The 23,589-nt window shown below is 35.0% G+C and overlaps 1 protein-coding gene and 1 pseudogene across 7 annotated transcripts in view; one reads left to right on the top strand and one right to left on the bottom strand.

The window, feature by feature from the left end:
* OSBPL1A (oxysterol binding protein like 1A) overlaps positions 1-23,589 on the bottom strand; it is a 198,782-nt gene that overhangs the window by 104,847 nt on the left and 70,346 nt on the right. For 4 of the 7 annotated variants that reach the window (XM_011360422.2, XM_011360420.2, XM_011360424.2 and 1 more), the window contains 3 exons: positions 22,304-22,426; positions 16,395-16,476; positions 6,753-6,859 (listed from right to left, as the gene is read on the bottom strand). In XM_011360422.2, the coding sequence (XP_011358724.1) occupies positions 6,753-6,859; positions 16,395-16,476; positions 22,304-22,426 (312 nt within the window). Of the gene's footprint in view, positions 1-62; positions 607-6,752; positions 6,860-16,394; positions 16,477-22,303; positions 22,427-23,589 lie in introns of those variants that run through there. The other 3 variants (XM_011360427.2, XM_011360428.2, XM_011360429.2) reach the window with 3 other exon arrangements.
* LOC111739925 lies at positions 20,054-20,172 on the top strand (annotated as a pseudogene).

Below are 23,589 nucleotides of genomic sequence, written 5' to 3'. Positions count from 1 at the left end.
GGCTGCCGTCTCCCACCCTCATCACCCCCCCTTCCCGTGTCCTCTGTTGTCTGGAGACTCACCCAGCAAAGCTCCCAGCAGGCACATACACCCACCCACCTGGGCCGGATCTGGGGATCCCAGCTCGCGCTCCACCCTGTGCTCCTCTGCCAGCTCCAGCACAATTGTGCTCGGCCTGTTCCTCCACCTCCCCTCCAGCCGAGCCCGGAGGCGCGACCCAGGGCGGCACCGCAAGGTCTCCCTAAGTCACCTTCGCGCTGCTGGGCCCGCCCCTGACTCCGGCGAGGTCGAGCAGAGGCGCTGCCGGTCCGCCCGCCTGCGGCCCAGGACTCCCGGGCCGCCAGAGATCCGCACAGCTCCGCTCAGCCGCAGAGCCGCCCTCCAGGGCTCGCTGGGGACAGTGGAACGAGAGCGCGAGGGGATGGCCTGCAGCGGGCGGCTCGCGCTGCTGCTGTCGTCGTCCAGTCCCTCCTTCCCTGCCCTCCCCCCGCGTCGCCTGGAGGCGCAGGTAGGGACCTGACAGGGGGCAGCGACAGCCTGCACTCTGTCCCTCCGAGCAAGGTAGCGAACTGCTGGCCGGGAATTTTGGGGGAAGGAAGTAAGAAAACTGCTACTCGTGCTCTGCGTGCATCCTGCGGAGGCTCCTGCGAGGTCCTAGAGTGGGCTGTGTGCTCAAGCCCTCTGCTGGAGATGACTGCCCTGACAACTTTTAAATGGCCTGCTGGCCCCTAGGGAAGAACAGAGAAATCTTCTCTTCTGGACTCTTCCACCTCAAAGATAACTGACACTGGTGCTTACACTGAAGAGTTAGTGTCTCCAATTCCAAAATGAAGACTGAGCTAGTCTTTACATATTTATTTTTTACATACTTTCTGGGCTACCGTTTGAACAATGAGGAAAAACAGTGGTATTAATCCTACTAATGTGAAATCTACTTTTTGTTCCAAACCTTTTTAACATGTATAAAACTGTCCTTAAACTTTAGGGAACAAAGTAATACTGAACAAAATTATTTCTTTGACGAGATCCTAGGGTAAGTTCACCTTTCCAACAGTGGTGGCTGTATTTGCACTACAGATGTAGAATGTGTAGAAGATGATAAATATCATACTTAGAAAATTTGGAATTAATATCCATAAGGTTTCATGGTGTCTTTGAAACGCCGGTTTGCTTGCTTTTTCTTTTTTTTAATTCTAAATTTATAATTAACTAGTATTATATTTTAAAAAGTCTTATTTGGCACTTTAAAAGGAGTACCTGCTACGGAAACTTTCTCCCTAGGGAAAATTAGGGAATGAATTTAGTTGAATAAAGCAGTACTAGGCAGCAAAAACAAAACAATGAACAATACAGGCTACTCTGTATTAGAAGGCAACTGACAGAGCACCTAAAATGTGCCAGGCACTGTACTGAGGAACTACACATAAAATAACTCACTTGTATTCTGGAAATGGAATTTCAGAAATGGAATTTCTGAGCATATTAATTCGCTTAAGGTCAAGAAAGCAGAGTTTAGATCCTGGTTGGTCTGACCAAAAAGCTTCTATTCCTCCATTTGTACATTCATTATTCATTCGTCCAAATATTTATTAATTGTCTGCTACTTGCCAAGTACTATGCTAGACACAGATGCTACAAAAAAACACATAGTTGCTTACTTAAGGAGTGCCAGTGTGGTAAATATATAGACAAGTAAATACATAATGATACAATGTGATAATGCTTTAATAGCAAGAAACTCATGGAAGAGAAGGGACATCTGACCCAGTTTTGAAGCATAGAATCTGAGATTAAGAAATGGTGGCAGTCATCCAACGGCCATCCTGAGAACTGTATCTATTAGAGTGGAAATGCAGAATTGCACATTTGCGTGGAGAGAGAGAGAGTAAAGGGGGATAGACAACTGAGATACAGGAAGTAAAAATGACAGGACTTGAATAAAGATAGGGATGAGAAAGAAGGATGAAAGGAAGACAGCTCTCATGTTTCTGGCTTGAGGTATGGAATGGGTGGTAATTCTTTGAGTTGAATTGATAACTTGGTTTTAGACACATTGCTCTTGAAATACCTGACATAACCAAATGTAAAAGTTCAAAAGGCAGCTGGACATACTGGTTCATAGCTCAGGAGAGATCTAAGGTGAAGATATATGAGTCACCATGGATTTCTGGTTGGAGGAGTAGGTGAGATCATCCAGGGAGAATGCTCAGTGAGAAGGCCACCCCCAGAAACCTAGGGAATACTAACATTCAAGGCTCATGCAGAAGAAAAGATGCTTTAGAAGAAAACTGACAAGGAGCTGCTATAAAGGAAAGAGAATCCCTAAGAGGAAGACCCCATGGAAATCACAGAGAATCCCAACGAGCAAGCCAGATCCTGCCAAGGACAAACAAGACAATTTAAGGGCGTCCTCTGATTCAGAAATAAGGAGATACTGGCAAGAATGGTTTCAGTGGACTAGGTGAGGAATGAAGAAGTAGAAATGAAGTATCACATTTTCAAAAATGGAATCGGAAAGAGATGTAGGAAGATAGAAGCTGTAAGGGAGTAGAGAACTCAAGAAGAGAAGCACTGATTTTGAAGCATGATGGAAGGAGACAGTTTCCTCCAATAAAAGGAAAGAAGATAAAAATTGGGGTGAGGGAGTGGTAGGGAGTTGACAGCATGTTCAATGATGGCCTAATATTCAACAAAGGATTTCGCTCGGAGTAGAAAGAGATGAGGAAACTGTAGAGATGAGAGACAGAGAGGTTAAGGCCTGAAAGATATAAACATTAGGAAATGAAAAAGAAATTAGGGACACAAAACGACTAAAGGCCTCCGCAGCACAGGAAGCTAAATGAACATTGGAGACTATTATGTTGTAGAGTTACAAGCTCATATGAGGATATGATTTCTCTGCAAAGACATCATCTGGTTCAGAGTAGCAGTATCTTTTGGTTGGCTACAATTTAGAGTCTGAACCTTTCTACTACATCACAAACTAGCATCACTATCATCTCAATCACATATTTGGGTTGTGGCTCTTTAGCAGTTAAGAGATATAACATGGAAGTATAAAATACTTTATAAGTGAGCTTACACTAACTTTAAAGAGGCAAGTTCCTACCTTGGAAAAACAGGTTTGACTAATAGCAAGGGGAGCTCAAAAATACACACAACAAGTATGGCATCAATCATGGCTTATGTGTGACATTTTAACCCCTGATACCATCCTCTGGTAAGGAAAATTACAGAAAAAAAAATAATTCATGAAACCAGTTTCTAGCCTTTTGAAAAGAACTTCAAATTTAAAGAAAAATCACAGCATTTACATTGTTATATTATTTTTCCCAAGTATATCACCCTAAAAATATCTGGTAAGTTTCCTTTTTCTACTTCAATCACAAACTTTACAGTTTTTTTGTTTGTTTGTTTTATTCAACATAAGTAGTATTATTTACAAGCAAAATATGCCTACATAATGCCTCATTTATGTAGAGGTCATATGGAAACCTCAAGCATCTGGGTCATCAGAGCATTCCCAAATAAGCAAAGAACACCCACGTACCACAGAAATAAAGGGCCCCAAATGCAGGCACTAAGGCCTGTGCTCATTGTAAACTCCTAAGTTTCCCACATGGAGCCAGATTACTCTTACTGTGGAGATAATTTTACCAAGTTTGATTACCTGGCTTTCATTTTAACAAACAGGAGATTTAAAGAGTGAATCAGAAGGGATCAGTATTTCACTGCTAGTGACAGGAACACAGTGGATCTAAAAATCAGAGAATCTTTTTTAAAAAAACTCATAGGAACCAGAGAGAGAATAGCCAATGATGTCATAATAACTTTGTATGGTGACAGATGGTAACTAGACTTATTGTGATGGTCACACCATAAGGTATATAAATGCTGAATCAATATGTCGTATGCCTGAAGCTAACTGTATGTCAACTATACTTTAATAAAAATCTTTAAAAGGAAATAATAGTAGTACTTACAAGATATTTTGAATTCAATAATAACAATTTTGGCATATTAAAAAAAAACCATAAGGGACAAAAGGGAGTTCAAAAAGCATTAGCAGGACTGGGACATTTCATAAAAAGACACAAAGTCCTAGAAACGTTATCCCCTAAAGGCACCTCTGTGTTAAGGCACAGAGTAATTACAAACATACTAAAGGATAATCCTGAGGCACCCAGAAAAACTTAAGAAATAAATGTGTAACATTTAGAATAACTGTCATCAACAAAAGATTAGAATAAAAAGTTGCACTGTCCTAGGGTCTGGGATCACATATATCTATATCTATAGGGTCCCTAACTTTGTGCCAGGTACTACACAAGATGTTTTGCCAATATGATCTCATTTACTCTTCGAAACACTCTTTTTTTGGTTGGTCATCACTTTAAAAAGGAGATTGTATTTAAAACGAGGCAAATCAAAATTAAATAGCAGAGCCAAGAACTAGATCCATGTCTATGTGAGTTTAAAGTTTGCTCTTTTAATAAAATTTAATAAAGATTGCTCTTTTAATAAAATTTCCAGATAATAGAAATATAATTTATGATGCCAGATAAACAAGGCATTAGAGTACATAATTATTCCATTATGACCTCAATTAAATTCCTATGTTGTAATTCTCAGCCATTTGAAAGACTTCAATGATGCCATTTATCTTTCAAATATTTTTAAGGCCTTCTCATTGTCTATAATCATATTTCTCAGAGGAAAATCCGTGTTTTCTACCGAAGGTCTCACAGAGTTGATATATTGTAGAATTACTGAAAAGGAATCTTAAAGATACTCTAAAAGTTTGAAGCAGTAAATATTTACTAAATGAATACTGTGTGCCAGGCAATATGCTAATATGCTCTGAATACATATTATTCATCTAAACACATTTTAGCCCCACACCCAACTTTGAGGTGTTTATATAGTTTCATTTTATAGAAAGTTGCCCAAAATACCACAATTAGTTAGAGGGAAAAGACACATTTAAAAGAGGTCCAATATGGTCTCCCTTGTTTGAAAGATGAAGATATCAAGGTTCAAAGAACTTAAGTAGTCCATCATCCTTAAATTATTAGTGATAAGGATGTAAACAATGCAATCATTCCATAAATAGTTAAATTTTCTTTAGATACCACAACCTCCTCTCAGAATGAAATAAATCAATGTTAAAGACACAAAAGCTCCAAGATACCATCAGAGAAAAGGGGTCACAGCCTACAATAGTAACTGTTGACTTACTCAGGGCTGACTATGTCAGAAACTATACTAAGCATTTTGCTTATACTATCTTACTTAATCCTTATGACAAATTTAAAAGGCTAAAAGAGGTTAAGTAATCTAAATTTTAGGCTAATATTCTTGCACATCTTGATTTTCAGAGCAATGATTACCTAGGCTACATTTTTTAAGCAATTAGTTTAAAAATTAGCATAGGTTAGCTTCTCCAGAAATTAACTTACTTCTAATCTAGTGTTCCCCTTAAAATTATACATCTCTAAAACAACAACAAAAAGTTATCAACACATCTATCAGGTACCACATAAGAGATGTAAATGAAATTTGGTTTTATAATGTACTAAATACTACTTGAATCCCACATCATAATTTGTGCTGCAATGTTATCATCCTATTTATTCAGATGGCTAAATCATTTCTCATTTAAATAAGCTAGAATATGAAATCTGCACACCATCGAAAACAGAAATGCTGAGAAGGGATATTTTCAAACAATATTAGAAGAATAAACCATTTAAAATGTTTGAACAATTACATGTTTTCCTGCACTAATAAAATTGTGTTGACTTTCTGTAAGTTTGTTTTAAATGAATTCATATTATTCACATTTTTTTTCTTATCCTTCAAAAAAATATACAAAATTTGTGGTTAGCAAACACAGCATTAAAATTTTTTATATGAATTCACAAGGCTTCCACTGTAATCATGGTAAAGTAAAATTTTAGATCTTTACATATAAGAGAAACATAACAAAACCATTTTGATCTATCTAAGTTTTGCCAAAACCTAATCTCTAACCAAAAAGTACAAATTGTAAGAAGAAATTTGGTGTCTTAATCTAAAAAGTTGAAGATTGCACATATATGTAGAAATTAACAAAATGGAAAAGAAAGCCTATTGCTACTTGGCTTGCATTAAAATCATGAAAATAAGGGAAAGAAAAGCATAAAACAAAAATTCTAGTTCTGGAAACCAAAACACAGCTTTATAATTTTTCAGTCCTTAGAAAAAGAATTGCTAATGGATAAGTATACCACTCTTACTCACATTTGGAAAAGCAAATGGCAAATTTCTGCATGGGAGACACCCAGGGGAAAGAGTACAAAAAAAAACATTTAACCCACTGAGCTCAGTTCAAATAGGTAAGTATAACACTCTATTTTCTAAATAAAAGTATTATGTATTTTTCATATAACGACCTTTGGTTTCTAGAGTATTTTTACAACCTTCTTACTGAAATACCACAACAATCCTGAGTAGAACAACTTTAAAACACACTTGTTAAATACGGCTATATAAATGAATTAGATGCCATGAACAGAAGTTATTTCACAATCATCCTGCTTAATCAAGAACAAATAAGCTAAATTTTGGTGAAGAATGAAGTTTTCATTTCCTTTGTTAAGATTAAGACTATCTTCTCCTATCTTCGGACATTCTGAAAGCAATGACTTACTGGATGATCCAGTATATGACATACAAACAATTGTTAAAAAATTCAAATCCACACTACCTACCCCTTCTTGTTTAGTGAAGAGATTAAGGCAATCACTCAAAGCTACACAAGTTTCTCTAGAAGCTTCAGAGACAACTTCAACTTTCTGAAGAAATGATGGAAGCATCTCTATAAATAAGAAAAAAAGGTAAATCAAATGAGTGGGATTTTAAGTAATCAATGTAAACTAAGACCACAAACATATTTTTATATCCACTACCTTCATGTTTCCTTCCAGTATGTTCCTTGAATATCATTATTAAGCACCGACTGTATGCAGGGCACATTAATTAGTATAGAAATAAAAAAAGATGAAGCCTTGTCCTAGAAAGGACTTTTTCCTACAAGAAGAGCCAGGACTAAAAATGGTTATAAACTAAATAATACAATGTTTAAGAAAAGCAGCTAACAAGAACTGACAACACTAATTATAAATCATTAACATTTCCTTTCATTATATTCTATATTAGATAAGTAATTTTATTCAAAAGCCAAGTGCTAAAAAGAGACAAAAATAACTCTGTAGTTGACATAATGGCTAAAATATCTGAAGGCAGCATTAACTCAACTTCCTCTAGTTCTTATGCGGATAAATGTTTGGCATAATAGGTTTTTTCACTCTCAAAAATGTGTCCTGTAGAGTTTCAGTATCTTTTAGTATATGTTAAAATTGAGAACAAAGAAATGGTAGTACAAATGGCCCTCCATGTCCACAGGTTCCACATCCAGGGATTCGACCAACTGTAGGCTGAAAATATTCGGGAGAAAAAAGTTACATGTACGATGCCGACATGTTGCTGACATGTACAATGTAGTTAAGTCTACAATGGGTGTGTGTACAGACTTTCTTGTCATTATGCCCTGAACAATACAATATAACAACTGCTTCCATAGCATTTGCATCGTATTAGGTATTTTAAGTAACCTAGAGATGATTTAAAGTATATAGAAAGATGTGTGCATGTTCTATACAAATACTAAGTCGTTTATATAAGGGACTTGAGTATCTGCAGATTTTGGTATCCTCGGGATGCTGGAACCAGTCCCCATGAGAGACTATTCTATCAGTATCCCAGGTCCCCAGGTCCCTTAAAGAAAATCTTAATCCATTTATCCACTATAAAAAGAAAAAAACACAATGTTGGCAAGAGAAAGCTGCAAAATACACACACATCACCTAAAAAAACGAGTAAAATGTCATATCCTGTCCAGAAAATTCGAGAGAAATACACTTAGTTGAAATAGTTTTGGACTTTATGTTAATTATACATTAAGATCCTTTAAATCAGTTCCTTCCATCAAAGAAAAATAACATTAAGGAAGCTTTTCACCAAAAAATAAAAGGAGAACAATTAAATCAGTAGCATTCTTCATATTTTAAATAACCTTGACTTATATAAAACACTGTTCTGAAAATATAGTAAACAAGGTCAATAAACAAAAGCAATCAAGTAAATCCAAATGCGAGCAATTTGCAATCAATTAGGCCATAAAACAGTAGGGGCCTATCAAGAAACATAAACTTTCAAACAAGAAATAGAAAGGAAAACAATCCACAAAGAACATACAATAAATTATTTTTGGTCAAAATTTCTAGGTGATAAAATTGTGAATATTCTTCTTTTTTCATTTTCCAAATTTCCATATAAATGTGATTTACTTTAGCAAAGAAAGGTCCTTTTCTTGGAAAAATTATTTCTCAAAATTCCTAAGGCAGAAGTGGGCAACAAAAGGAAAAGGTCAGAGTGAATGAAGGTATAAACAACCTTTCGTTAATATCTGGATATAAAGACCAAGTGATATTTTATATTTTTCATCTTATGGAATGCAGTTTCCTAGTGTTAACTATTTTTAATAACGCCCAAACGACTAAAAACTACTACATTTTAAAATAAATTTGACTTTACATGTTTTTCATTTCAGATCTTTGACACACATTGTGAAGATTTATTTCGTACTTAGTTGCTAAATAGCAAATGAGAATACCATATGCTAGATGCCATATGACTTAAATAGTACCTCAACAGATGTCTCATATGGAGCTGTGGACTGAGTACTAAGAGGAGATGTACAGGAAAAAAACAGACACAGCCTCTGCCTTCCATAAATGTTCTGGGTAATCTAGTAATTTTCCACTTTCATAGCACAAATGATAGGAAGATGGAAGCATAGTCATTCATGGATGTATTGCTTTTATTAAATACCATCACGTGTTTTATCATCTCCAATTTTGTCTGTTTTAGATACTTCTCACTTTATGCTGATTAGCATAAAACAAACATTAAATGTTAAAAAAAATTTGAGAAACACAATTTTATAAACAAAACTGATTCTGCAAGCTTTTAAAAGACATTCCAAGAAATATTAAGACTTAAGTTTTTATAAGAATCCATTATTGAGAGTGTCCAAAACAAAGTTAAAAGTTATCTAATTTCCCTGACAATCTAGTGTTTAAACAAGATGTTGAGATTACTGTTAACTTGCACAGTGGCATGGCGCAAGAACTGACAGACTTCGGCAGGCACTCTGGTGTGGTGCATCGGGGCCAGGCGGTTCATGCAGGCGTGCTTTTTATATAATGATGTTTGCATATGGTTATATAAAAATAAAACTGATAAGCTTCTAGAAAAGTTACCAACTGGAAATCACTGCAGATATGTTTTAGCCAATTAATATTTAGAGACTAAGCTGTCATGAATAAATGCAAAATGGCCGATAAATGCATATTTGGCCTACTCTACAAATTGAACACTTAATTTTGAAGAAAATGTTATTTTTTTGCACTAAAATTATTTTTCAAACTCAAGAAAGATGCTAGAAGATCACATGTGAAAAGCTTATCTTTAGAGACATGTGTAAAAAGCTCACAATCTGTCGTTTTCATGCTACACTCTACAATTTTTGAAACCATTAAAGAAATACTTGTTTCTTGTTATGTTAACAAACTAAACCCTAATAGAGATGACCTCCATTGTTCTAATATAGAAAATGTCCACATTCCTTAGCCTAACATTTAAGACATTCCATAAACTCAATCAGTTTCAGCCAGACTGTTTTTCTGGAAATATCTATTTTCCTTGAAATATTCTTCTATTTTACTGTCTCCAAACACTTGTTCAGGATGTTTCTTGAATACTGAAAATAATAATCATTTTCAGAAGTTTCTCCATTGAACCGCACCTAACTAGACACTGGTACATTCCATGAAGGGAAATAGAGTAATCTAAAACCAGAGGGAGTGTGGCATGTCCAGACAAGAAGTTGTTGCTGTGGCCAATTTTAGTGTACTGGTAGGGAAACAGAGAAGGGAACAATGTAGAGGGCTATATCAGAGACAGAACACATACAGTTGAGCAAGAATTTAAGAGGACTCCAAGGTTTGAGCTTCTGTGTGAATCGGTGATACATACTATGAGATGAAGAATGAATATCAGGACAAGAAAAGAGAAGGAAAAAATCGATAGGAAAAATAAAGGATTTCTTTGTTGTGACTTGGAAACTTCTCTATATCAATCCCACTCTACCTCTGAACTTCCGAATAGAAGACTATGAGGATTTGAACACCACCACAACTACAGGCGCCAAACTCATGAGATTGTCTTCAACAAATTCTACCATTCACTGTTGACCCAGGAATAAATCTGTAAACTTTTCTAGTTCACACATCAAAGTTTAGGGGTAAATATCAAATTTTTTATTTATTCCAGACTCTTTATTGGTTAAGAACAAACTCTGGAGCCAGGCTGCCTAGAATCAAACCCCGACTTAGGTTACTAGCTGTGTGACGTGAGACATGTTACCTAAGCCCTCTACACCTCAGTTAGCTTATCTGAGAAATGGACATAATAGTTGTATGTACTGCACAGGAAGTTATAAGAAATTAAAAGTTAATATATGTAAGTCACACAGAACAATGCACACAAAAAAGCTGTGTTTGCTGTTAATCTAAATAATACAATTTGTGAATTACTGATATGTTTTACATTAGAAAGAAAATGGGACACTTTTGGTACCTGGCAGAGTAAGTTGATGGGAAACCATTCTTCAACCCCATCCCATAAAGATGTTGAATAAAATAATATATAGCAGAGTTTGAAAGAACGAAGTCTCTGATATGCTAGAAACCAAAAGAAAGACAATCAAAACTGCTAAAACAGGCATAGGCCAGTGAAGGCAGGGTGGGTAAGGCCAAGGACAGAGGTGGATGTCAACTGGAACACAAACCCAGGGGACTGAGAGCTGAGCTTTCCCATCCACCTGAGGGGAGGAGGTGTGTCTCTGGTCTCCTGAAGCTAACTAAGGGCAAGGTCTTGTTTAGGACTAGACCCCCAGTGAAAGCAAGAATGGAACAACTGCCCTTGGGCTCAGGGAAGCAGTGGAGAATGGCATTGTCTGCCTATTGTTCTGGGTAGGAAACATGAGAAATAGAAATTCCTAGCTTGTGTCTCACCTAAGTATGAAATCTAATTTTAAAACCATTAGCCTGGAACCAGAAGGCAGGAGGAACCATTATCCAGGAGGCAGAAAAAAATAAGGACCCCTGAAGATGAGCTCTGAATAAAAAATTATAATCCATAGTGAGGGACATTTATAATCCATCTCCAGGGACATTTAGCAGACAAAACAGAATCGGCTACACAATTACTTGAGATATAAACATATTTTGAAAAAGGCTTTTAAAAATTTATATGTTTAAAATATTTGAGATAAAATTAGAAATATATGTTCTTTGCAAGAACATGTCCCTGTAGAAAAAATAAAAACTTTAAAAATCACCACCTAGAATTTCTAGAATTATAAAATAGTCACAAAAATTAGAAAGTTAAAGGATTATACAGAAAAATAGATCCAATTTAGAAAGAAAGTAAACCTAGAAAACAGATCTGAGAAATTACTCAGAATGTAACATGGGAAAATAGAAATGGAATGAAAAACTAAGAAGTGGGAGGTAAAATAAAACATGTCTATGAGGAGTTCTGATAGAAGAGAACAGAAAGAATGAAGAAGCACAATTTGAAGAAATAAGAACCTTCTTAGACTGAAGAAAGATAATGAATGACTTCTTAAATTAAAAAGTCTCAAGAAGCATATACATGTAACAACAAAAGTCAATACCAGAGACAAAATAAAACTGCAGAACACCAAAGACAAAAAAAGTGAAGATCTCTGAAGCAATGAGAACACTAAAAAAACAAACAAACAAAAACAAAACAAAATAAAAACACCAAACAGATTGTCTATCAAAGAATCATCATTAGAATATTAGAAGCCAGAAGCTGGAATCACATCTTCAAAATGCTAATGGATGATACCTATAACCTAGTAAGAGTGAAATAATGATTTAGATAAGGCAGATTTTACCACTCGCAGACCTGGAATGAAAGAATTAGTCAAAGATTTACCTCAGAAAAAAACTGAATCCGGAGGTGAGAAGCAGGATATGAAAACCAATGGCATAAACTGTGGAACCCTACTGACTGGTGAAAAGAATGCAAAACATTCCACAGAGCTGCTCACTTCTCGGTTTTGCTTCTCTCCATAAAGCCTCATTGACTTGTACAATCTTTATACTTACTAATGTGACAGAACAAAGTTAGTACTTGTTTCTCCCCGAGTTCAAGAGAAATAAATTATACATTTATAAGCTAGAGAAGTAGGTCACTCATTTTCACCCATTCATTCATTCAAAACATTATATAGATACACACACATATATATCAAATGTCTACGTGTGCCATGAACAGTTAAGATGCAGAAGAGAATCAGCAAATAAAACAGACAAAAATTCATGGCCTCGTGGTTTATATTCTAACAGGAGAGGCAGATAATTAGCAACACGTACATATATAGAAGTCTGATAATTAACAAAGTAAAGTAAGGCAGAAGATAGAAAGTATTCAGAGGAGTTGAAGTTTAGACAGGATTAAGTATCAGTAAGAGTCCTGGGAGGAAACTGCTGGCAAACTCATATGGAAGCTGAGAAGAATCTTAAAAAGAGATTATTCACATAGCAGGCGGGGGTCAGTAAACTAACAGACTGGCATACAGGCAGCTACCACCCTGGAACAGAGGAGCGAAGGGAAGGGACAGTGTGGCTAAGGCCAGCAGGAGCTGGCATTATTGGAATGGGGCCACAAGACATGTGGAGGAACACAGTAGCACTGTTATACCATAGCCCAGCTAGAGGGAGCGGGGACATCCCCCGACCTAAATATCCTCACATCCCCTCCATCAATCTCCTGAAAAGAGCTCTGGTTTTTGCTGAATGCCATTAGAAGTCCAAGGGCAAGGAAACTCCCGCAATCAAGTCTGTAGTGATCCAAGGCACCAAGCAGGGCAGAAAACGAATATGGAAGAGCAAACTGGTGCAGGTGGGAAGGGAATCCGAAGGCTCTGTTTGAGTAAGGACCTGGGAGGTAAGGAAATGAGTGAGTACCCTAGAGAAAAGCCTTCTATGCAGAGGGACCAGCACAGCCCAGGCCTGAGGTAGGAGTCAGCCATGCTTCTTTGAGGGACAACAAGGGGAGGCTGGTGAGGCTAGAGAGGAGCAAGCAAGGGGACCTAGGAGATGAAGGCAAAGAGGGGCTAAAATGTAAGGTGAGTCATTAGAAGGACCTGTCACTCATTCTGAGGCGACCTGGAAACTAATAGATGTTTTGAGCAAAGGACATCATACACTGGTGTCTTAGAAGGATCCCTGGGCAGGGACTGTAGGGGCAAGAGTAGACTCTGAGGGCCAGTTTAGGAGGCCGTGTTAACAGTCCGTGTGGGAGACGATGGTGGCAACAGTGAATGAAGGTGGTGATAAGAATGTTTACTTGAAGTCTAGGATTTTGATGGAAGAGTTTTAAGTGGGTTGAACAAAAGTGTTTTTCCTTTAAAATTTTTTTCTTTTAGTTAAGTGAAATGTTTCTATTTTCTTTTACCAAGGATTAACTTATGTACATCTAGTAACATGCAATAAAGTATATGCATTAAAGATGGCACAAAAAGTAATATATCTTTTCTGGAGAGTAATTTAGCAACATGTATCAATATGCTCAAAAATATTAATACACTTTCACTCACTGATCCCACTTCCAAAAATTTTACAGTAATAAAGTTATGTGATCAAATTTGAATGCACAATACCATATTATTTATAATAGTAAAAAACTGGCTACTACTTAATGGTAAATTTAGGCTTGTATAAAAGAAGAGATTGACTCCTAGCCTTCAGGAAGTCTTCTAAAAGTCTTATTAGTTTGAGTGATTTATTTATTTTTGCAACCAGGCTTTTGGTAAATATAAAATAGTTGAGATTTCAGTACAGCATTCTTTGAACCTTGAATGATGTACTGCCAATGCCAAATACATAAATTTTGGCATTCATCCAGAGAGAAATTATGTTTAAGGTCCACTCATGAAAATGAAAGTAGTATTTCAGTAGAGGACATTTTGGACCAAAGGCACAATGTTTGGTCAAAAATGTTTACAGGGACCATGAGAGAGAATAATTATAAATAAAGCTGAAAAATCAGATTGAGCTAAGGCTATCCAAGTCCTTAAATGCCAGGATAAAGAGTGTCTTTATGCTACAGTTTCAAAAACCCACGAAAAGATTTATTTTTTCAACAGAAAAAAAATTATGCTTAAAAAGTATATTTCTAAAATTAATCTGGCAGGCAATGATGCAGTATTACACAGATTTTAAGTTGGAAGAGTTCCTGAAAGTCATGTGATTCAATTCCCTTTAAGGATGGAATTCAGGGGGATCCCAGAGGGCAGGGAGACTAAAGGGAAGGCCTCTGCAGTAATCGGGATTTGAAGTGATATGGAGCTGAACTATAATGGTAGAATCTGAAAAAGAAGGAAGAGAACTGAGTCTTAAAGTTCATATAATTTTGTACTAAAATGTAAGACAACAATTTCAACCATAAGATCTGGATTCTGTCCACGAACATTTTAGTTTTTCATCTTGAGACATCACTGGCAAACTATGTAGACAGTCTGGAGTGGGATGTGTATCTATCAGCTTCCTTTAATAAAGCACATGGTGTAAAATGATTCTGTATAATCCCTTGACATTAAGAGTGACTGTTACCTTCAACTCTCCAATTCCATTCATAAAAACATCTTAAACCTATTTAATTACTATTTATATATTTATCTATACCAATCTTTCAGAAAATGATATTTATGATTGTTTGTGTATAAGTCTGTTAAATTTTAGCGTAAACATATGAAATAGGGTTGTCAGATCACAGTCAAACATCTCAGAGATCCCAGATGGCCCTGTCCAAAAAGAAATACCTCTTTTGTGGTACTGAATGTTATACCTATCTCCAAGAGCGCTAATGATGCATGCCAACATTATGAGTAACATGGCACATAGATTAATCTAAACCAAGGGATTTGAGGCAAGCTTTAAAAATTCTTAATCTGGTTAGAATTGTGATATAATTTTTCTTTGACCCAGGTTAAAAAAATTAATCTTTATATTTCACCTCACTCTGGACATCTACACCTTTTAAATGTTGTTAGTATCTCTTCTTATTTTTGAGAGTTCTTGGTAAAGATGGTGTTTTAAAAGCTCGCTGATGGTCTTAGTTGCATAACTGTGAATATACTTTTAAAAAAGCACTGAATTGTACATTTTGCACAGGTGAATTTTAGGTTCTATGATTTACATCTATAAATCTGTTATTACTTAAAAAGCCTATTGAGAATGAATCATGCTAAGTGATATAATTCAGCCTGCAATTAAATCTCAAAGTGATTTAACTGCTGTCCTTCCCAAAGCTATCATTGCTGATATAAATAACTGTTTGTTGAATTGCAGTAAAGGAATGCCCAAGGTACATTTGGACAGATACAGAATATTAATGCTCAGTTATTATAAGATTTCTACACATTCTATGAGCACATACAAACTGAACTAGGAGTTCACTGAGGGAAACTAGTTCATGATTAAAACTGACAGTTAATAATAAACTCATAGACAATTAAACCGATTATATTTTAGTAGAGTTATTTATAAAGACATCAGAGATAAAGTCTAAGAAACAATTTTTTAATTAACAAAATAATAAAACAATTTTTTCTCAATACTTAATTTTTGTATTGGATTATATTCTGATTTTTGAAGTATTCATCTGCAACTCATGATAATTCATAGCTAATGGAGAGTGAAGACATAAAAAGTTCAATAATAGATTAACCATTAGCTAGACAAGTTCATGTATATATAAATAGATTCATAAAAGGTCAAGACCTGGAAACAACCAACAGCTTTATTTATAGATGAGGAAACTGAGGCTCAGAGAAGTTAAATGTACTGTTCAAAGTAACAGCTAGTAAGTGACAGAGCAAAGATTCAAATCCAGAACAGTATGACTCTAAATTCCATCTTCTGAGATTCATAAGCAGAATTCTCATTACACAGCCAAAATGAATATACAGCCCCAAGATGTTAACTTTGTTTTTCTTAAAAAAATATATATATATAAAACCATTTTTAATCTATAATGCAAGCCTCCAGATGAATAGAAATTTTAAACAGCTGAATTCAAAACCAAAAATTATCTAAAATGTATAGTAAAACGAAACTAGAAAGGTCAACAGTTATGATAATGGGTTGTTTCAAAGAATGGTGGGGGTACTCTTTTTATTTTTATTTTTTTACCTGCAGCCATGTCACGGTCTTTAATCATTTTGAGAAAGCTGGAAATTTCTTTATCTAGTCTCTGTTGGCATCTTTGTGCTTTCTGGAAAAGCAAAAAAAAAAAAAACCTTAAAGACAAAGAATTTTTACATTACAGATGCTTTAATATTTCTATCAAAACTTTCAGTTCATAAGTTGGTACACTGTAATAATTGAGACATATTCCTAACAGAGAAAATGGTATGAGAAAATTTCTTTAAAAATTGAATGTTTATTCACTTAAAGATTAATAAAAATAAATATTTCTAATACATTCAACATCTGCTGTGTAAATACAATACAACTGCATTAATTACTCCTAATAATTCATTAACCCACATATACCTGAGGAGTTATATTACTCTGAGATTTACTGACACTTTTAGCGGACTAGATTAAATTCACTGAGATATAAAATACATTCCTTAAAAATATATTTTAAAACTGCTTAAAAAAAAAAAAAAACCCAGATGGCACTATCATCTGGAAATCACAAGCTGATTTTCGTTCAGCAATCTAAGTGTACATAGCCCCAATATAATCAGACAAACAAGAACATTTTCTTAGTAAGAAAAATCTTATAAAAATAAAGTCAATTACAGAAAGTATCATTCCTTGTAATTTGAGGTTTCTCCATATGTAGACCCCTAAAAGCAAAACATATAGAGTTTCATTTAAGTTGCATCTTATCTTAGTATATATTTGGAAGTCCAAGGTGAAAAATCAGATAAATCCATTTATTACGTTAACAATATAACTTTGGAGTTAATTTCATTTATACTTTCCCCTCAAAGAGGTAAAGAATAAAATTATTATAAAATTGGTAGATTATGGCAATAAGAAATATTTGCTCTGAGAACCTGACCTTATTAATATTAGAATCACACTGTTGTAGAAAGAATAATATATTTAGCCTTATGAATCTTCCTTGCTTTGTATTTCTAGTCTCAGCTGGCCCATCACTAAACACTTTTGATGCCCCCAAATCAGATCTACGTGCCAAGGTGACATAGGTAAGCACTCTTTTCTCCTTTTTTTACCTTATAAATTTTTTAGTGCTTATGAAGCTCAACTCAACTACAGTAGAATTATTCATGTTACCACATTGTCAGGTAATGTTCTCTTGAAAATCTAATTACTCTGTTTTGAGAGCTTTAACAACATAAAAATATAATTCACTTTTTTTTTTTTGGAGAGAGAATATCTACACTATTCAATTTAAAACCTCATTGAAAGTGAAATGGTATGCTGGATAATTTTTTCAGATATAATGAGTGAATACAGGTTGAAGGCTGGAAAAAAGTCCATCTGGGGGCACTGAAAACATGCACTGCAACCAAATGTAACGCTCATAATTTATTAATACAAAATCGTCATTTTCACTCTATACATATTTAATACTCCTGCCCATGTTCAAGACTACAGTTTTCCTTTTTATGGTGATAGTTAGCTGAATGCATAAAAGCATGCACTGGCTTCATTTGCAGAGTGCAAATCCGTAATAAATATGATAGTTCTGAGGTTGTAATTAAAGACAAGAATCATTCTCCATAGCATCATCCTCAAACACCTGAATCTATTCATCTTCCCTTAGCATATCTACTAAAGAGAGTTTCCTTAATTGATGATTTACTTGTTTTAAAAGGTACACAATAGGTCAGCTGGATACGGTTCAATCTCCAAGACATTATTTTATAGTTGGGTATGTGTCTTCTGTTCTAAACGATTAGTGCCATTTAACTGATAGGACAAAAAGAAACAATAAATATAAGATATTCTCTTATTTGCTATAATTTCTTCTTAGCTATTGATTATATCATGAAAACCTAAAAATCTGTTTATGAAAATTAATGCTTATGAGTTTTTTGCAAAGCCCAGCATGCTATCTCATTCTTGACTTCTATCCCATTAACCTCAGGGTAAATAAGGGACTATTTTATGTTTTCATTTTTACCCTACATATATGGAAACCCACTATAAGCAATGTTCTAATACCCAAGATGTATTTCAAACCCACGTTATCTGGGCGCAAAACACAAGAACAGGATCACACCCACAAACAGGGGGCCCAGAGGCTCCCACGCAAGCAGCTGAGCCACATTCACAACCCAGATCTGCTCCTACCTCAGCCAGCCCAGATTTTAGTTGTTGGTTTTACGTTGATGTTAAACTGCTTTATGATCTCTGTCTATGGGACAGCTTAAAAATGTGCATCAAAGGGGTGGGCATCTAGGGAAGAGTGGACAAGGTAGGAGAGGGGTCGTTAATTCCAGGCTATTTACTGCAGATAATCCACATTTGGTTCATTAAGAACAGTTAGACCACCTTCTACTCAGCAGTCAAATTACTAATTAGTAGCAAACTACTAATATACAACAGCAAGAGAAAGGAGACAGGCACCAAATGGCACATATGGTATGATTCCATTTACATGAAATTCTAGAACAGGAAAAACTGACAATGCCTATAATGACAGAAAGCACATCAGTGGTTGCCTGAGGTGGAGGTGGAGGGCACTGTCTGGGAAGGAGCACGAAGAAACTGTGAGGAGATTAAAATGTTGTATATTTTGACAGGAGTAGTGGTTACATAGGGTATATACATTTGTTGAAACATCAAACTGAAAACATAAAATGCATTCATTTTATTGTTTAAAAATTATACCTCAATATATTAAACTTTTAACTAATAGACTATAGAACTCTGATAACTCTCTTCTTTGCAGAAAATCACCAGTACTGAGAATACTGGTACTCCATTACCCATCTCCAGGTCTTCCCAACTCTAGCCAAATCCACTGTAAAGATCATATTACATCCTTCCTCAATCTAAGCTAACCCATGACACATTTATTATTTTTGGTACCTGGTGATTATAATGGCCCTGCTCCATCATCTTCTTGTTTTATTTTGCAATAGGTATATACATCAAGTTAAAGAAAAAAAAAAAAAAGATATACAAAGAAAAGCAGTTCTTCCTCACATACCTATCAGCCCTAGAGCTCCTGTTTTTGCCCTTTACCAGCCTCAATGCAAAAACTGCTAATCATTTCTCATCTTCCCAGGGATGATCTAAGCCTGCACAAATCTGTGTGTGTACATCTTTACTTATTTTCTCTCAAGTAACAGCATATTAGATATCACATTTTATACCTTGTTCTTTTCACCTAAATATAAATCTTAAATATGTCTACATATATAAATCTGCCTCATTCTTATATGGATGTACCAATCTTTACCAGCCCTGTGTTGACATCCATCCACCCATCTTTCTGCGCATTCATTTTAATTAGGAATCGTTCATCTTTCTGCACATTCATTAGAAATCAGTAAAGTTTAATATTATTTCCTCATTTGGTTAAAATTTAGCATCATCTGCTCATTATTTCTTATAAGAAGGAGTTCTGATTCTATAGAATCAAGATATATTCAACAAATAAAACTCCTACTTTACTAGTACCACGCCAAATCTAAGCATATCCCAGTTGTGTCCAACAGAACTTTCTACGATGGTGGAAACATTCTATCTGCTCTATCCAAAAGCGGTAATTACATGTGACTACTGAGCACTTAAATATGGCTAGTTAAAATGAGGAACTGAATTTTTAATTGGATTCTAATTTACTTAAATGTAAATAGCCAGTCTATGGCCATGCCACCCTGAATGTGCCTGATCTCGTCTAATCTCGGAAGCCAAGCAAGGTTGGGCCTGGTTAGTACTTGGATGGGAGACCACCTAGGAAGACCAGGTGCTGTAGGAGAAAAATTAAATGAATGAATGAATAAACAAACAAACAAATGTGAATAGCTATGTGTACCTAGTAGCCATCATATTGTTCTATACCAAAATTGTGTTTGAATTTATCTTCCAATTTTTATTTCTGAAATATTTTAAAGTTGTCATTAAGGCAAGGACCACGAGGCCAATCGTTATAAAATTTGTCTAATGCTTTTCTCCCTGGAGGCATAACCTCTAGGCAGTGACAGAGAGAGCTGAGAGAAAATGTTGTTTTCTCTCAGAAAATGAGGCCTTCATTTGGGGTGGAAGTATGTCGAAATCAAAAGTATTATGCAACATGGTCGACTTTATAAGTGTGGACATTTTTTTCCCCCTAATTTCTACTTACAAGTCCAAAAGCATATTTAGAAAATAAGGTTCATATTAATTCAGATGGTTTTAGAATATCCCAGTCCTAGAGTTCCTAATGTCCTTTAGAAAGTCTATAAACAAATTGGTCCCAGAATTTCCTGGCATCTTAAGAACGCAAGGATCAAGGGCATTCTGGAGCCAGACTCTCACAAGCTACAATTCAATATACTTCAAAGCTCATTTCAGATTTTACCTATGTTGGACCAACCCTCAAGCTAAGACAGAGTTAAGGTGCATGGAATTAGCATTCAAATTCTCGTGGCTAGAAATATGTCTATAACTAGCAAAACCTGAAAGAGCTTCACGCTGGCTAAAACTCTCACTGGCTTCAGGTGCTATAACATCTAGATGGCAGAAACTTCATGGTTTTCAAGTGAACACAGAAACACAATATTCAAATGAGTAAAATGAAAGGCATAGTTGAGGCCAAGAACACGAAAATTTGAAAACTAGGCTAAAGAAGAAACATCTCTTCAAGAAAGTTTTTAATGATATGCATATTAGCACATTTTTATCTGTAGCTTCTGTTAAAAAGGTTTTAAAATTACCACAATCCTGGAAAGATACTGTATGGTACGCTTTGTAAGTTTTTCCAGGTTTTATCATTTACCTTATAGTGAGGATAGTTCAATACAGAAGGATTTCTTTTCACTTAGGGAATACTGACTGAAAGTTAAAATATTTAACATAGTTTTATTCTTTACCTGTTTGACATGATTTTGGCCATAGATATTTAAGCCTTCTTTATTTATCCACACGGTTTTAATGGCCTTTAGATGCTCTGGTAGATTAATTTTTGCAAAGTTCACTGATCTGAAAATTATGTGTATGGCTTTAAAACAGAAATACTGGTAAAGCCACCATCAATAAATCTGAAGAATGTCTTCTACAGAAAATGAAGGACCTCAAATTCTTTAATGTTACACCATAAATTACAACTAGGAATCAAAAGAGTAAAAATCTCTAACTTAAATGTATAGCCCCTTAATATAACTCCTTAGGTATTAGCAAACTTAATTTCATTAAAGTTTTTGTTTAGAAACACTCAAATTCTAGAAGTGATTCATCTTATTTTAAAAAAACGATTAAATTTAGTAGACAAATTCATATGCTCTGACATGGTTATTTGGATTGAAATTCATCATCCTTTCATAGTTCTAATTCTTCCAAACCCAATTCCCACTTAAAAGGTACTGCCAGAAAATTTATGCCAAGGAAAAAATATCTATTTCATTTCAATTACAATACATATGCTGATACTTCTGTGTGGACGAGTCACTTCCAATAAGGGCTTCTCCATTCATTACTGTCGCTTTGCTTTATCAATGAAGTTTATAGATTATAAGTGGTTTTAAATGAAACTACTGACCAGGAAATATATCACTGTGGTTGCATTATTTAAACTCTGAAATATGCAGTGAAGTCATAAACGGCAAGTCATGGATGCTCCCCCTACTGGCGGAAGTTTTCAAATAGGACAATCTGAATATAGCAATGCAAAAATTTTAACAAAAAAGATAGGCATATGCCTACATCTTTAGAGCCCAGCCACATAGACGTGATAGTATTACCATAACAGATATTATAAGTAGCAATAGAATATTACTAGACAAAAAGCAATCCTACTTCCATGGTCAGAAATCCTAATTTCAAAACCTCACATTAAAAAAATTAAAATATTTCACAGTAAAATCTGAATAACAGAGTTAGCTATAAAGGTCAGATTAAGTTTTCTTGTTTACCTCTAAGGATTCCTTCAAGTCTATAGCAGAAACTGCATCTTCCTCTTCATCATCAGTCAGCTGGTCCTGGGAACAGTAGTGAGTGCTATAAGCAGAATGCTCTTCTATTGCTTCCAGCCAGTCCTGAAATAATCCCAGGATTTAAATAAAGTGAAATGTATTTTTACTCAAAAGAGGTGATATGACAATGATCTGGAAAGCATAAAGTTTACATGGAGAAAAAAATATATTATGGCCTAAAAAACAACAACAACAACAATGAAATAATGATGCAGATCTCTTGTCCATGACATGTCTAGATAAAAAAGTTTCCCAGTACTTAAAATATATCTACATTAATCCTCAAATGCATTATAATAACTAAATAATGAGTGGAGAATTTTTCACTTAATATTACAGGTTCTCAAAACTATTGAATAAGTTATTATATAATAATGTATCTAGAAACAATTTTACTTACTTGCAATCAAATTATAAGCACCAGAAACTCAAATCACTTTAAGAGAGCCTACAACTGCCCTAATGCTTTAACTTTTACAATGTTTTTAAAAAATCAACAATTTCACAAAAAGATGGAATATTTACCCTAAAAATACCTGTCTTATTACTTCTTCATTTCTTATAGCATTACTCAAGGTCAAATCTTACCATTTTATGAAATGTTGGGACAGTCATGATTTGGATTGTTTAGGGTTTTCTACAGGCTAAAGTTAACCACTTTGGAAGATAGATTCTTTCAATCTCTTACATAATTTACAAAAAACAAGAGGTCTATAAATATCGCTTTGATCTAAAGGAATATAGATTCTTCATTAAATAACTGCACTGTGAATTTCTATTACATGAATCCTAATTTTCTTGCTGCTATTGTTCAATTTACCAAAAAGAAGACTGAGCCTAAACTGTAATAAATCAGAACACCTAGATTGGAGTCCAGGTTGTCACTTGCAAGCTGTGTGACCTTGGGAGATCTCTTCAATCTTAACCGTCTTCAGTTCCTTTGCCTACAAATGAAGGTCAAACTAAACAATCGCTTAGGCTTTTTTCTAAAACCGGTAAGAGCTCCTTACATTAACAAAATCAAAATGAAAAAAATTATGACTAGAAAATCCCTACAAGCATATACTGATAAAAAACTAATTCATAAGCCAAATTTCAAAAGCTTCAAAGAACCGCCTCCGTTAAGAAGGTACAATCAACAAGATTTTAGATGGCAATATTAAACCTATCTTATATGCTTTGTTTCTAAATGTTCTTTGAGTTTTATGAAAGATAAAAGAATCCAT

This window comes from Pteropus vampyrus, unplaced genomic scaffold, assembly GCF_000151845.1.
Source record: "Pteropus vampyrus isolate Shadow unplaced genomic scaffold, Pvam_2.0 Scaffold55, whole genome shotgun sequence".
Taxonomy (NCBI): domain Eukaryota; kingdom Metazoa; phylum Chordata; class Mammalia; order Chiroptera; family Pteropodidae; genus Pteropus; species Pteropus vampyrus.
Note: the sequence above shows the minus strand (reverse complement) of the source record. Positions and strands in the feature narration are given on the sequence as shown.